The 16,631-nt window shown below is 43.4% G+C and overlaps 1 protein-coding gene across 3 annotated transcripts in view; it reads left to right on the top strand.

The window, feature by feature from the left end:
• Positions 1-467: 467 nt before the first annotated feature.
• dnajc13 (dnaJ homolog subfamily C member 13) overlaps positions 468-16,631 on the top strand; it is a 168,518-nt gene continuing 152,354 nt past the window's right edge. For 2 of the 3 annotated variants that reach the window (XM_085989205.1, XM_085989204.1), the window contains exons 1-2: positions 488-613; positions 15,088-15,168. In XM_085989205.1, the coding sequence (XP_085845331.1) occupies positions 15,101-15,168 (68 nt within the window). In that variant the 5' untranslated portion in view covers positions 488-613; positions 15,088-15,100. Of the gene's footprint in view, positions 614-15,087; positions 15,169-16,631 lie in introns of all 3 variants that reach the window. The other variant, XM_085989206.1, reaches the window with a different exon arrangement.

The following is a 16,631-nucleotide window of genomic DNA, read 5'->3' as shown; positions in this document are numbered from 1 at the left end:
TCCTACATTACAACAGTGACTACACTTCACAAAAGGACTTCATTGGCTGTAAAGCGCTTTGGGACATCCGGAGGTCGTGAAAGGCGCTATATAAATGCAAGTCTTTCTATTCTAGTAAATCTCCTCTGCACCTAAGGCATTGACATCCTTCCTAAAGTGTGGTGCCCAGAATTGAACACAATACTCCAGCTGAGGCTTGTAGTGCCAAAATTGCTGGGCACTTTTCCTTTTTTAAAGCTATAAGGAGACACTGGGGACACTCTACATTTTCTCCCCTTCCCCTTCCCCTTCCCCTTCCCGCCTTGGTGTGGTACCAACAAGTCCCAGTCTTGGCGGCATGACCGCAGCCTCCGGTTGCCGTTAGCGACAAGCCGCCCCGTCCCCCCCTTTTGCGTCCCTTTAAAATGGCGCGACTTGCGCAATCTTCTGACTGCGCAACTTCCGGTTTGTCAGGCGGCGGTCGCGTGACGACGACGGCGGCGCGCGCGCAGTGCCGGCTGGCAGAAAATGGCGGCTTCCTAGGAGAGGCAGAGAGTCGGAGCGGCGGCGGGCGGGCGGCCGGAGCAGACAGCGCAGTACAGCACAGGAGCCCCAGCTTCTCTCAGCGCCGCAGGTAACCCAGTTAAGGTGTGAGCCGATTCGAGTAGTGTTAGTGCGGCGGGGAGGGAGCCAGGCGGTCCGGAGTTGCGGTCGTGTCGGCTCGCTTCAGCCAGGCATCCGGGCCAGGAGTTGGTGCGAAGTAAGCCGGCCGGATCAGGGGGTCGGTTCGGAGCTGCTCAAGTGTCCCTGTGTGTAGTGCAGAAGGATTGGGTTAACCAGGGGCCCGAACTGCACTGCCCCCCGTGCAACACGTACTGAGCTTTCAAGATATTATCATAAAATAGAATAGCGGTACGGTAGCATAGGGTTATGTTACTGGGCTAGTAATCCAGAGACCTGGTCTAATTACCGGCAGCTGGGGAATTTAAATTGTTAATTGAATAAACTGGTATCAATAATGGTGACCACTGGGTTGTCATATCTGGTTTGCCTGTATGTGACTCCAGACCCACAGTTCTTAACTGTTTCGTTCTTCACTGCCCTCTGAAATGGCCACTCTGCTACGATGGACTGTAGCAGTTCAAGAAGGCGGCTCACCACCACCACCTTCTCCAGGACAATTGGGGGATGGGCAATAAATGCTGGCCTTGCTAGTAACGGCTGCATCCCGCGAATGAATAAATATTCTTTCTTTCTTGCTGGGTGGTCCCGTTTTGAATTTTGTGCACTGGAGATTTGGAATGGTTTTTGTACTGTTACCTTGCTGGTTAAAACCAAAATCAGAACACCAATATCTGTATCAGCAGCTTGAGATATAAGAAAATTGATGATCATGAATTTAGAAAGAAATAACTTATTGATATAGTGATTCCATGTCCTCGGGAAGACCCAGAACCCTTAAGCAGCCAATAAGTGTTGTAACGTAGGCAAACGTGTGCAGCTAATTTGCATACAGCAAGGCCTCACGCAGCAATGAGATAATTGACTAGGTAATCTATTTTTGTTGGTGTTGGTTGACAGGAATGTTTGCCGGGGCACCAGGGGAACACTCTGCCCTTTTGAATAGTACCACGGGATCTTTTATGCCCTCCTGGAGCATACAGATGTGGCCTTGATTTGACAGTGACAGTGCAACACTCCTAGGCTGCACTGAAGTGTCAGCCTAGATTATGTGTCCAAGTCTCTTGAATGGACTTGATCCCACAACCTTCTGTTTTAGAGACAGAGTGATACCCGTGATGCTCAATGATATGTACCTACTTGACCCATTAAGTTGAAAAGCCTGGGCACACTGCACTAGCTAATTACCTTGACTTTGATTTCTTGTGGAGAAAAATGAATTAATTGTTTTCCTGTAGCTCTGTTGCCACTTGTCTCCCACTTTTATTTTTCTCTATGCTTAAACTTTGTCTAATTTTTCACTTCCTCCCTCCTTCCTTGGCTTTGTCACCTCCTCTGTCGCTTTCTTTCTGGCGTGTCACTCTATGCCTCGCATTCGCTTTCTCCTAGTTTTTACATGTCGTGCTTTCATTTTACTCTTGCCTCCCATGGGATTTTCGCAGCCACAGAAAGAGTAATCTCTCCATTAGTAAGAAAGAACAATTAGAAGAGGAAGACAGCAAGTGGAGGGCTTGGCTTAAAATAAGTGAAGAGGCTTTACTCGTAAGGGGGCTGGAACCTGGGAGCAACCTGTGTTTCTGGCAGCCCCAGCTTCTCTGTTTTACCCAGCCCGGCTCCCACCCAACTGACTCGCCAATGTTAAGCACAGCACACCGCTGGATGAAACTGTTGTTGGCCGAATCTGTTTGACCCTCCCGGCATATAAACAAGGCCATGAAGAAACTTGCTGATTTCAAAAATGCTTATGAGACATAAAATGTTGAATGAGTGGAACCTGTGGTCTGGAATGTACAGCTGGAGGGTCGGGTACAGTGAATTTTAATGCTTATAAAATTGAATTAGATATTTGAATTTTTGATATTAATGACACGGACTTGGGTATAGGGGGCACAAATTCAAAATTTGCAGATGGCAAAGCTTGGAAATGTAGTAAGCAGTGAAGAGGTCAGTGTCACTTCAGGAGGACATGCAGACACCTGATGGATGCAATTTAATGCAGAGAAGTGAGGCATTTTGGAAGGAAATGAGATGCAGTATAAATTAAATGGTACAATTTTTAATGGGTTGCAGGAACAGAGACCTGCGGGTTCACACGCACAAATCTTTGAAGATGGCAGAACATGTTGATGATTCTGTTTAATAAAGCATATGTGATCCGTGGCTTTATAAATAGAATCATACAGTACAAAAGTAAGGAAGTTGTGGTAAACCTTTATAAAATCACTGGTTAGTCCTCTGCTAGCGTATTGTGTCCAATTCTGGGCACCGCATTTCAGGAAGGAGGTCCGCCTTGGAGAGGATGCAGAGGAGATTTACCAGAATGATACCAGGGAGGCAGGATCTCCGTTATGTGGAGAGACTAGAGAAGCTGGGATTGTTCTCCGTGGAGCAGAGAAGGTTAAAGGGAGATTTAATAGAGGTATTCAACATTATGATGGGTAGATAGGGAGCAACTGTCTCCACTGGCAGGAGAGTCATTAACCAGAGGACACAGATTTAAGATAATTGGCAAAAGAAAATCCTGCAGGGCAATGAGAAATTTTCTTGCGCAGCGAGTTGCTGCGATCTGGAATGCACTACCGTGCGAGGGTAGTGGAAGCAGATTCAGTAGTAACTTTCAAAAGGGAATTAGATGATGTACTTGAAAAGGAGAAATTTGCAGGGCTATTTGGAAAGAGCAGGGGAGTGGGTCTAATTGGATAGTTCTTTCAAAGAGCCGGCCCAGGCACGATGAGCCGAATGGCTGCCTTCTGTGCCCTTTGATACTGTGGAGAGTAGATTGCATTTCTTGCTGTTTTGCTGTATTTGACTTTGTAAATGTGGGTGTTCGAAACAGGCTGTTGGTACTTTTGCCTTATTAGTAGATCAATCTACATCAGAGCACCTAGGTGTCCATAGCTTGATATATGGAAATTAATGGAACATTGATTTTAAACTTTGTTTCCGTTCAAGTTTGACAGCTGACTTTTAAAGGCTTGTTTATAATAAAGTTTGCTTGGCATGTGAATGTTAAGTGTTGACTTCATATTGGCAGGCTCGAGGGGCCATATGGCCTAATCCTGCTTCTAATTCTTGTGTGTGCAATAATAAAGTACGTGTCTAAGTTGCTGGATAACTTTAATAGGTTAAATAATGAATAGTTTAAATTGGGCATCACTGCTAGTGCTCAGTAATTGTATGTTGTGCTCTCCATGGTGGTCCTAGTCGGTCAAAAGTAGAAAAATAAATGTTTAAATCAATTTAATGCTTCAATTTTATTTAAAATAATTTGCATTTTTTGTCAACAGCCCCAGAATGATTGTTAACTGTTTCTGTGGTGCTGAGCATTCTTTTGTTAAAAACGTGCTTTAAGTTTAAAATTGTAGCCTTCCAAATGGTCCAAAAACTAGTCCAGCTTGAAACTAATTTAATGCTTCTCAAAGTTGTTTGGGAAATTGTAAGTCATTTTGATTGTGTATTGTTATTGTCACCGGAAATATGCAATCCTTAACCACTGCAGCAGGCTACGTAATTTTCCTTATCCGTTTGCCTGATGTAAAATTAAAGTGCCGATTAGTTCAGCCGAGTCCGATCCTGTTAAGTGCAGAGCATTGATTGTAATGGTATCGCCTATATTTTGTGTCAGAGATTCGTATAGCACTCGATGCAGGGTGCTCATTTAGTACCTCGGCCATGCCCTCTGCCTCCTCAAGATGATCTGCTTTTGGTCCCGAATCGCCATCCCTCTTCTTTTGACCACTCCTTTACTATTTCTACGTTTTATAGAAGACTTTAGTGTTCCCTTTTGTGTTACCGCTAATCTTTTCTCATACGCCCTCTTTGCCCCGCTTTTTCAGTTCTCCTCTGCACTTTCTGTATTCTGCCTGTCCTTTCCCATAACTACTATAAATCTAATATTGTGATCATTGTTTCCCCAATGCTCTCCCTCTGAAACATGTTCCACTTGCCCCACTTCATTCCCCAGAACGAGATCCCACACTGCTTCCTTCCTTTAGCTGGAAACATAGTGATCAAGAAAGTTCTCCTGTACACATTTTAGGAATACCACTCCCCTAGTCTCTATTAGGATAATTGAAGGCCCCTATTATCACTGCTCTAGATTGGTTTGATGTCTTTCTGCAATATGCTTGCAGATTTGCTCTTCTATCTTCCCAAATAGATACGGGTCAGAGCTGAATTTGAAACTTTATTTGATGGAATCTTACTGTTTCTTTCTTCACCACCCTTTCCAGATGTTATCAACTGCAGCTTTCTCTTGTGAATTATTGCCGATTGGGAACAGACCAGCTGGTTCGTTAACCCTATCCTATACTGTCATAGTGTAACTTTTGCACACCATAGCCTCCATCCGCCTGTCCACCAGCCATGCAATCACATGGGATAGCTGAAATAACCGTCGGCCAATTTAGAAAAATAGACTCTGGGAAATTCCACTCTTTCACCTGAAGGTGAACAAACAAGTTCCAAGAGACCACAGTGACTGGGAGACGCATTGAACATAAGAAATAGGAGCAGGAGTCGGCCTTTTGAGCCTGCTCCGCCATTCAATAAGATCATGGCTGATCTTCAACCTCCACTCCACCTTCCCGCGCGATCCCCATATCCCTCGAGTCCCTTAGTATCCAAAAATCTATTGGTCTCTGTCTTGAATATACTCAACGACTGAGCATCCACAGCTCTCTGGGGTAGAGAATTCCAAAGATTTCTCCCCCACCCACTTGCTTTTTATACGTAATTATGTTGGATACATTCAGGCGCTCATCCAGCTCCCCGTTTGACTGCTTGCAGTGGATCCGCTGCACGTGCTGGGATGTTCTATAGGTCAATGAGTCCGTGAACAGAATTGGCTCCTGATATCTAGTTCTATGTTTGCCTATCTTGTACCACTATCCCCTGGTCTTCCTGAGCTATCTAGCTTGAATAGCCTGTCCACATGGACTGATGCTAATCTTTTCATTATTTTAAATATATCAATCAAATGAATTCTGTGCTTTAATAAACAGCCCCAGCTGTCTGTCTGTTGTATCTAATGGCCTTTTAAGCTAGGTATGGAGCTAGTGGCTCTTCTCAGAACCTTTCCTAGGGCTTCTGTCACCCACTATATGAGGACCAAAGCTGGACACTATTTTTATATTTAATCATCCTGGCAATAAATCCTAGCACACTCTTTGCTTACTGGTCATGGACCTTCAAAGCTTCACGTACTAACACCCAGGATTTTCTCAAGTTCTGCAGTCTTGCATAGTGCACACATGCCTGGTGTTACTCCTACCCACGTGCATAATACATTTATCTATATTAAATTACAGCTGCCTGCAATGTTCCCTTGAATTTTCTTTTGGTGCGTGGCTGTGCACTTTTCTAGCGGCAGCAGCTGGTGAGTGGCCTGTGCGGGACCTCCCGATTGGTGCACAGTTGCACAACTTTAGGGGGAACGTTGGCTGCCAGATGTGGGCCCATTTCTCCATCGCATCTAGATCTTCCTGTAATATTCTCTAAGCTCCTTATACATGCACATATCTTTGTATCATCTGCGAACTTGCAGACCATTCCCCTAATGTCTTCATCCAAATATTGATAAAGATGAAGTGTAATAGTCCGAACACTGAACCCTGAGGGACTCCCTTACTAACAGCTCCCCAAGGAGAGCTGCCACCATTAATGGCTATCTCAAATACAAAAAGGAAAATACTGCGGATGCTGTAATGACTCTTGTCTACGGGAATGCAACCAATTCCTTGTCCAACCCAAAAATCTGTCATAAAAACAGAAAATGCTGGAAAACACTAAGCAGGTCAGACAGCATCTGTGGAGAGGAAGAGTTATTGCTTCAGGTCGATGACCTGTCACCCGAATCTGTCTGCTGATCCCACAGGACTCGACCTTATTAACTAGCCTATTGTGTGCCACCTGGTCGAAGGACTGTTGAAAGTCAAGATCTACAATTTTGACGGGACTGCCTACATCTACCACCCTAGAAACCGCCTCAGTAAATTCAACCAGGTTGGTGAGATATGAACAAAAAACACAATGGCCCAGAAATTCGGGTCGGGGGCTTCCCGTGGGTGTAAGCCCCCAACCTGCACTTACCTAGCGCGCCGGCCGTTGAGCTGTGGGACCCCATGGGATTCCGCTCCTGGGCCTGCTCCAACTGCTGGCGCGCAGTGCTTGCGTATCCCAGGGGCGCAGTTAGTTCGATGCGTCCCCTGGGATCACGTGGGCCATGGGCAGCCAATCGGAGCAGGGAATGCTCCATTCATAAGTCTGACAGGAAGTGCTGTCGAGACTTATAAATACTACGGCCCCAAAATAGCACAATCTTCAAATAATTTTTTTTTTAAATCACATTTTTTAAATAAACTGTAAATTACATGAAATAACTATTTTAAACAATTTAAATTTTTGAAAAAAATTAATATTCTAACGGGGCTAAAAATAAACTTACCTTGCTTTAAAGTATTTATTAAAAATAATAAACCTGTAGAAAAAATGTTTTAATTTTAATTAATTCACGACTTAGCATGCTTTATATTTCTAACTTCTGCAGGCTTACCTTCCCGGGAAAACCTGTATTTAAAAAAAAAAACCTAAGTTTGATGCGCACGCGCAGCCTCCCCCCACGCACGCGTTTGACCTCTGAACCCCTGCTTTCAGAGGAACGGAAGTGCCGGTTTCCCGCGCATGCAGGAAACCGGCACTTCCATCGGGCCCACGGGTGAGTACCCCGTGCGTACTCACCCGTGGAGACCTGAACTTCTGGGCCAATATTTCAGTTGCTGGAAATCTGAAACGAGAACCGAAACGCTGCAAGCCCGCAGCATCTGTCGAGAGAATACAATTCTACATTTCGGCTATGAAACCCTTGGAACTTTCTGTTCCTGAAACGTTGGTTTGATCTCTTGACAGATGTTGAATATTTGCAGTGTTTTCTGTTTTTGATGAAGTATGACCTTTTCCAAAAAGCTATGTTGAGATTCTGTAGTAACCTTTCCTCTGTCAAGGTGGTCAGGCAGATTATCTCTAATGATCCCTTCTAGCTTATACTGGTCAAACGAATGGGCCTGTACGTTCCTGGCTTTGACTTTCCCTTATTAAATATTGGTACTACCTGGGCGCCTCTCAGTCCATGGAAACAATCCCAGGCCTCGGCAGTTAAATCAGGTGAGCAAGAGGATGTTTCCAGGCCTTGCCCTGCCTTGTCATTTCCGAGGGTGTCAATCTGCAGAGTGCAGTTAAAATTTGAATTTCTAAGCTAAATTTACAAATACTTTTACTAAATTTTAACCAAAGTTCAAATATGTCCTGTGCTTCAGAGCTGTGCATGTGCTCGTTTACATATTTGTGCCTTAGTAACTTGAAATGTTGAAAGCACTTTATTTTTGTGATGTAAAACAAAGTGTTAACTAGCTTTTTGTGCAATTGATGTATAATATTGATGAGCACCAGTGCAGTGTGATACTACCAGTGGACTATGAAAGTGACCCATTTCATAACTCAGTGACCAGGACTATGTTGCCATACTCCTTTCTAATCAGTTCCTCCAAGCATAAGCAGTGGTGAATCATGCACGGTACCACTATTATTTTCAAGTCTTCTAGACAGTTCTTTAAAGTCATTTTTAATATAGGTACAGTTTTAGTTTGTTCGACACCCACACCCAAATTGTCAGAGGGCCCTCTTCCTGTTTTTGTAATAGCCATGTGCCTGCATCATCATCCCTGAGCCCTTACCATGCAAGACCTTGTTCTGATGTTGCAATTTGCTCTGTAGCTAGTGCGAAAGAAAATGTTCATATTATTAAATTAGTAGCTTACGATCTTAACTTTTTTTGTAAAATTTCTAGCAATTCCAAGAAAGCTCTGCTCTGCCTATTGGGAACTTCAGTGCTGCAAAAGCACATCACCTAGTGTTGAAATAACCGTCAGTTAATAGAGAGGGAAATTCGATCCTGGACTTTGTACTGAAAGCCATACAAACTGGTGGAGTTTGAGACTAGTCTACTACATGCTAGAATCCACCCTTTAGCATTGGAAATGTGCCTGGGCAGTTGGTTCTCTGCGCCATTTCCTCGATCAGTGCGAGAGTTAGATATACCGCTGCTGCACTTCAGAACCTTTGCCTAGCATGTCAACCATAAAGCTTCTGCATGTGGAGCACTGAGCTGTCCTTTGAAACTGTTCTATGTACCCTAAAGTTGGAATGCAGTGTTAGCCGCCACTTGTTAAACCCGCTCCAAAAAGCGAATTTGGCGATGTCATTGTTAGGTGTCTGTGGTTGCCCCATTTTATGCCACCCAGTACATGTACAAAACATTTTCTCTTGAGCTCGCGTTGTATTTGAAGCACAATTGTTTTAAACAGCAGCTGTTCCTAAAAGAAAATGGGAGTTAAGGTGTAACTTCATACTGCGCAGGTGGTATCGCGCTATCAAACTACAATACCAGACGCTGAGAGTCCACGATTAGCCCATCTTTGTGGAAGCATCACATCCCTTTCCAACAGAGTGATGAACGTTTAGTATTTAAAATATTTATTGCACTTTAATTTTTTTTTTGCAGTGATTGCATTTCTGTGTAGGTTTATTTTAATCAACTTTTTGTGAATTACTTTCGAAACACTTTCGGGGTTAGGGGAGGAGCCAGTCAGACACTGCCTGTTTCAGTTGATCATGAAGTGTCATGACAACACCCAACCACAGAGCAACCAGTCAACAAACACACAGGCAACTAGGCTGCTGGGTTAGTTGACCTTTTTGAAATAGAATTTGTAACTTTACTGTGCAACAGTTATCTGCTTTGTATTGCTGTTATCCTTGGCTGATTTTGTTTTGTGCCCTATCACCGTGGTGTTTGTGTACTTCATTATGCATTTTTGCTTGTTTTGCCCTGAGCAATTTTTTTATGGCCCTGGACTGCTTTGCCAAAATGCGGCTTTTGTTCCTAGCTATTGGGCCTAGAATGTTGGAATAGGACAGATTTCAGAAAAACGAGTGAACTTCCTGAAGTGAAGTGGAGAGACACCTTGACGCACAGGACTGTAGATCAGAGATGGGGGCCCGTATTTTCCGATTGGAGGCTTGCTGTGTGCGGAGGCCTCCGATCTCCAAAAAAATCTACGGACTTACCCGAGGGCTCCCGAGGTGTGTATAATTCCGATGCTGGGCCTCTCCAAATTCCAAGTGTGCAAGGCCCACGTATCCGAGGTGCAGGCGGATCACGTGGGCCATGGGGAGCCAATAGGAGAAGGGAATCTCCCTTCATACACTTGCCAGATAGACCTGTCAAATACAGGAAACTCTCGCTTTACCGGCACCTAAATAACCGGAAATCTCTGTTAACCGGCAAAATTCAGGAGTAGGTTCAGGTAAGTTTTACTTCATATTAGTGGCCGTTCCTGGATCTGTGGCTGTGTAACCGGGGTTCCTGCACCTGTTGCTATGCAACAGGGACGCCTGGATCTGTGGCCGGGGTTCCTGCACCTGTTGCCATGCAACAGGGACGCCTGGATCTGTGGCCGTGTACGGGGGCTCTCGTACCTTTTACTATACCTCTCTGTAATTTGGACTTTTTGATAAACTGGCACCACGCCGGGCCCGTCGGTGCCGGATAAGAGTTTCCTGTATATGAATGGAGATCACCCCAAAAACATAGTAAAACATTAAATAAATAAAAAGTCATTTTTAAAATGAGTTGAAATTACAATAAATTAAATATTTTAAAGTTAAATTTTTTGAAATAGTTTTTTACGGGGCTCAAAATAAACTTTAAAAGTGTTTTTAAATGATAAATGAGTGAGAATTTTAAAACTTCTTTTCAACTCTAATGCTGGTAAAAGCAGGCCTTTTACCAGGCGTAAGATTTTTAAGTGTTTTCAGCGGGCGGAGGTTCTCTAGAAAGCGGAACTCTTTTTTCCCCCCCCCCCCCCCCCCGCCGCAGAGGCCCTTGGCATGCCTGAAACCAGCATTTCCGATGGCAACTACGGGTGGGTACACACCTGTAGGGATCGGAATATACGGCCCGGGATGTTTTTCTAAGAGGTTACAAAGGTGCAGGATAAATATATAGCGCTTTAATAAAAGATACTTCAAGTTTTGGGATGCTGTTGATAAGAGGTTAGAAACAAAGTGAAATGGGCATATCCGGGCCTGCAAGAATGTTGAGAGAATGCGAGAAAACAATAGGTTGAGCCGGATAAGGAAAGCATAGAGGAAATATGAGGAGAGAATCTCAAATATTAGACAGTAATGTATTCTGAGAGGGGAGGGAGGTTAATAGAGGATAAACAGAAATTGGTGGGAATACTTGACAATGTTTCACATCAGTCTTTAAAGGAGGATATTGGGACAGAGAGAAATTCTGTATTTAAAAGTAAGAGTAGAGGTGTAAAGAAAAGTATTAAAGTAGTTAAGCCAAATGAGAACAAAATGCCAGGACCTGACAGGATACATCCAAAGACCCTGGGGGAAGAAATGGCAGTGGCCCCAGAAATTATGGCTAATTAATACCAAATTTCAAAAAGGGAGACGGAACTAACCCAACTAATTACTGGCAAGTTACAACAACTACTTGTATTTATATAGCACCTTTAATGTAGTAAAACGTCCCAAGGCGCTTCACAGGAGTGTTCTAAGATGAAAAATTTTACACTGAGCCACAAGGAGAAATTAGGGCAGATGGTTTTAAGGAGCATCTTAGAGGGTTAGAGAGGCGGAGAGGTTTAGGGAGGGAATTCCAGAGCTTTGGGCCTAGACAGCTGAAGGCACTGTCACCAAAAGTTGGGCGATTATAATCAGGGTTGCTAGAGGGCAGAATTAGAGGAGCGCAGCTCTCTCGTTTGGTGGAGGCAGGTAGTGGGGCTGCAGGAGGTTACAAAGTTGGGGAGGGGCGAGGCCATGGAGGAATTTGTAAGCTAGAATGAGAATTTTGAAATCGAGACGTTGCTTAACCGAGAGCCAATGTAAGTCAGCAAGCACAAGGATGATGGGTGAACGGGACTTGGTGCGATTTAGGGTATGGGCAGCTGAGTTTTGGATGACAAGTTTACATAGGGTAGAATGTGGGAGGCCAGCCAGGAGTGTGTTGGAATAGTCAAGTCTAGAGGTAACAAAGGCATGGATGAGGGTTTCAGCAGCGGATGAGCTGAGGCAGGGGCGGAGACAGCCAATGTTGCGGAAGTGGAAATAGGCGGTCTTGGTTATGCTGCAGATAATGTGGTCGGAAGCTCATTTCAGGGTCAGATATGACACCAAGGTTGCAAACAGTATGGTTCAGCCTCACAGATGTTAGGGAGAGGGATGGAGTCAGTGGCTAGGGAACGGAGTTTGTGGTGGGAACCGCAAACCAGTTTAACATCTGTGGTAGGGAAATGTTTTAGAATTGTTCAAGATGAAATTACTAAACAGTCACTGATTCAGAAAGGAAGATTGTGCTTGTCAAACTGAGGTGACATATATGGGCAATGGGGAAATGCAGTGAATGTGGTGTATCTGGACTTTCAAAAAGTGAAAATACCACACAGACATTTGGAGAAGATTAAGGGGTATGAAATTGGGAGAAGGAGAGCAAATTGGATCTAAAAACTAGAGGAGAGGAAACCTTTTCTGTTCTGGGGGTTCAGGTTCATGTTAAAAGTAGCACTTCAAGTGGATAAGGCCATAACAAAAAACTAATGGGGAAATTGGGTTTTATGGTGAGAATATAAAAGTTGAGATATGATGTGAATCTATATAAGACCACAGTTGGAATACTGTGCTGTTTTGGGCTTCGCGTTCTAGGTAGAATGTTGAGGCACTAGAAGTGTAGAATCGTTAGTGACTGATGTGATGAAATTCAAATATATGAAGCAAGACTTTGAAAAACTGGAGCTATTGTGGAGTGATTTGACAGTTGTTTAAAATTATGAAGGGATTGTAGAGGGTAGAGCGACTCATTCCAATAGTTCAAAGTCTAGAACAATGGGGCATCTTGACTAGTTTTCTTCAAACGCCCTCTAATAAAGTGCGCAATTGAGTTGATTTGCGTAATTTGGTAAACTGCACTCAACAGCTGGGAGAAGTATGTTTGAACTCCAGAATCAACTGACTTGAGCATCCTGTTAGTGTAGTCCTGCAGGGGATCTCTGACATTTGGGAAGGTGTAAGGCAACCTTTTGAAATGGCAGATACCATAATAAAACAACAGAACATTTGAATTTGCTTGTGTAATTAAATAAATTATACTTTTGGGACATTTCTTTTAAATTTTTGCCTTGACTGGACCTAAATTTTCTGACCATCTTGGCCTGTGCACCATACGTTTGCAAACCAGGGTCCATGAACCCTAAAGGCTCCACGTGGATTCTAAGATTTCTTTCACTGTGGGGCTCGGCATACTGCGTGCATGTTGAACACAGTGTGCAAGAGTTCTGTATTGAATGTTCTTTTCTGTATTCCATACTTTTTTAGGAATTGCTGACTTACTCGGTTACTAACAGTTTCTGCAATGATAGTGTGTGGATAGCTGACAGTTTTTTGGAATTTAGGGTAGGAGTTCCTCCGGACTATTTGCAGGGGAGCCATCAGCAAAAACATATGAAAACAATTTTTCCCTACAATAAGTAAACAAATATTTCAGTTGCAGCATATTCAGATCAAAAAGTAGGCTCAAAGATGCAGTGCGTTTATATAAAAGTCCTTGGGTCTAGCATGTTTTGAACATCACACTTGTATGCATTCACATTTTCTGATTGGTTCATGTTCATAACAGCAATAATTATAACTGAAGTCAGGTAAATACCAGGGAACAAGTAGAAAGTGGGAACAAAAGCTACCACTCACGATGTTCAAGAACTACTAGTTAAAAGCAGGCACTCAGACAACAGTTAACAGTAGCAAAGAGCAGAAACAATTGTATCGCTCCATATAATTTTTGAAAATTGTGTGCCATCTTGTTTTCCTCCCCATGCTGAGGACTTGATACATTTTCTAACTGTCTGCTATCTAACATTCTGGGCAAAGTTCCCAGCATCACCCAGCAATCGGAGCTAAAACTCTCCAAAAGCAGATTGTCTGCCTTCCGTGATCATATTTTGGAACCATGGAGGTGCTTATTAATGCATCATGAATTTTGATTGACAGCAAGACTAGCCATTCACTGGTCATACCAAGACATCCTATTTGTAAGTCCCTGTTCAGTGGTGGTAAAGTTTGAAGGAAGGCTGCACTAAGAATGAAGAAAGCATTACAGGAAACTTTTTTTTAATTATCCGGGACCGGCGTGCTGCCGGTTTATCAAAGTCCGGATTACAGAGAGGTATAGTTAAAAGGTACGAGAGCTCTGTACACAGCAACAAATCCAGGCTTCCCTGTTGCTTAGCAACAGGTGCAGGAACTCCGGCCACAGACCAAGCGTCCCTGTTGCTTAACAACAAGTGCATGAACCCCGGTTACGCAGCCACAGATCCAGGAACTGCCACTAATATGAAGTAAAACTTACCTGAACCTACTCCTGAATTTTGCCGGTTAACACAGATTTTGGGTTATTTAGGTGCCGGTAAATCGAGAGTTTCCTGTATTATGGCGGTGCACGGTTTTGATTGTATGAAAGTATCAAAATAAGGTAAAGTGGTAACTTCTGAAATTCGTGAAGTAACTGACAGGACAAACTAGGCAAAGATTGATTTGTTGATGCAAGGAGCATTTTTATTTCTGCAACTGGGATGTTGGCAGAAGACGCAGAGGGGAGGAGCTGAGGAGAATTTGTATTGGAGTTGTTACGCTCTGGGAATGCACTGCCTGAGGGTGGTGGAATTGGATAAATACTTTGGAAGGGGAAAAAAATGCAGGGTGATGGGGAAAGAGCCGGGGAGTGTGACTCACGGGCATGATGGACCGAATGGCCTCCTGTGCTGTATGATTCTGAGGGAACACCCAGGAACCAATTAAAAAAAAACACTCTTGGCACATTTGACTTTTTCCCAAATCTTTTTTTTTCCAGAAGTGTGGACTCTGTCTTCCCTCTTTCTCTCTCTCTCTCCTCCCCCCCCCCCCCCATCATTTGCAACAGTGGAACTGTTGACTCAACCACCAAAATGCCATAGGTGATCCGCTGGAATCGATAAAAGAATTGAGACCTGTCTTGTCAATTTCACAGTCAACGGCAATCATTTCCTGTTGACTTCAGAGAAACTTTCCACCAACAGAAAAGACTCTGATATTAGGATGTGTCTGAACAACTGTAAGACATAGTGGTATTAAAGAGACAGGTTATATTACACACCACTGCCTTTAGCAGAATAATGCATTGCATTGGTATATTGCTCTTGTCCTTTTTAAGACAGCATTTCACTAATGCCATGCGTGCTCCTCTGGTACACTAGTAATTGTTGGTTAACAATTTGTAATACGGTCATTTTTTTGTTCTCAACCTATCTATAACGTTTTATTTTTCAGGTCACGCTTCAAAATGAATATCATCAAAGAAAACCAGGATTTGGCCTGTTTCTACACAACAAAACACTCGTGGAGGGGAAAGTAAGTGCTCTTTCTGATAATGGGGTTAATTGCTAGTTCTAGATGGTTGAGAAAACCGGTTGACATGATTTAAAAGGTTTAGTTACCCTGCTTGTTTGGAGTTTTGTAAATGGCTGTTCTGGTTTTCAGTTGCAATTGAAGATTTTCATGCTGTTGGAGAAGAAAGCTCCAACGGTACAGTGCTTGATCACCTCCTCAAGATGATTCCAAGTGTTTCACTAGAACTTAGTCACTTTTGAAGTGCAATCACTGTTATGTATGTGTAATTTTTTTCAGACTTATTTGGTACAAACTGAAGTCACTATAAATATCACTTGTTACTTTTGCATATAGCATTAGTTTTGAGCTGCTGGTCAATGCTTTGTTCTACGTATTTCATGGAGTGGGTTTTCACTTGATATACCCAGAAGGGAGCATAGCTGAATAGATACACTAGTGCTGCAAGTGGAAATTCCATATCAGACATTCAAGGCTGTTGCTTTGATTTAATATGAGGAGCTGTAGGAAATAGATGCGTCTTGCTGGAAAACGGAATTCAATATAAAATAAACTAGTTTATTTGCTTATATTCGTGCCGAGTGGTTTCCGGTTCACCTTCCAAAAAGACACGAGTGCACATTTGGCATATGTGTGACCATAGAATCCTGTACAGTTAACTAGAGGGCTGTTATGATTGGAGCAATGCAGTTGTCTAACTAGATACTAGGCAATAAAAGCAAACTCTAGATTATAGGGGACAAACATCTTTCCTTTGTAAAGTACAACCTCAACAACTCTGACTCTCCATTGATCTTAGTTTTACAAGGGCTCCTTAGTGCCACACTTGGTCGATTGTTGCCTTGATGATGGGCAGCGTGCTCATTTCTCCGCTAGCATTCCGCGCTCTCCTCCATATCTGGATCATGGCTATGGTGAGGCCTGGAGACAAGTAGGCCTTGGGTGAAATCCAATCTGAGCGTAGGTGAGCAGGTTATTTGTGTCACTTGACGTCAGTGTTGGTAACTCCTTCCATCACTTTACTTATGATTTGGAGTACGCTGAGAGGGTGGTAATTGGCTGAGCTGTATTGATCCTGATTTTTATAGATATGACTTACCTTGGCAGTCTTCCACATTCAGGTAGATGCCTGTGTCTGCTGTACTGGAACAGCTTGGGTATGGTGGCAGCTAGCATTGATGGTGGCTGTCTCTGGTGCACATATCTTCAGGCATACAGCTGGAATGTTTGTCAGGGCCCATAGTCTTTGCTGTGTTGTCCCCTCAGCAGCTGCTTAATATCAGTGAACCTCAATAGGAGTGAACCTAATTGGCAGGATACTGGCATCTATATAATGGTGAAAACCTAGGGTGGAAGCCAGATAGGATCATCCACTTAGTACTTGGCTAAAGACACACACTTCAGCCTTGTCGCTTGCACGTACGTGTTGGGGTCCACCCCAGTTGAAGATGTTTAAGGAGTTGCCT

This window comes from Somniosus microcephalus, chromosome 5 (assembly GCF_052327205.1).
Source record: "Somniosus microcephalus isolate GS21.2 chromosome 5, FLI_Smic_1.0, whole genome shotgun sequence".
NCBI lineage: Eukaryota > Metazoa > Chordata > Chondrichthyes > Squaliformes > Somniosidae > Somniosus > Somniosus microcephalus.
Note: the sequence above shows the minus strand (reverse complement) of the source record. Positions and strands in the feature narration are given on the sequence as shown.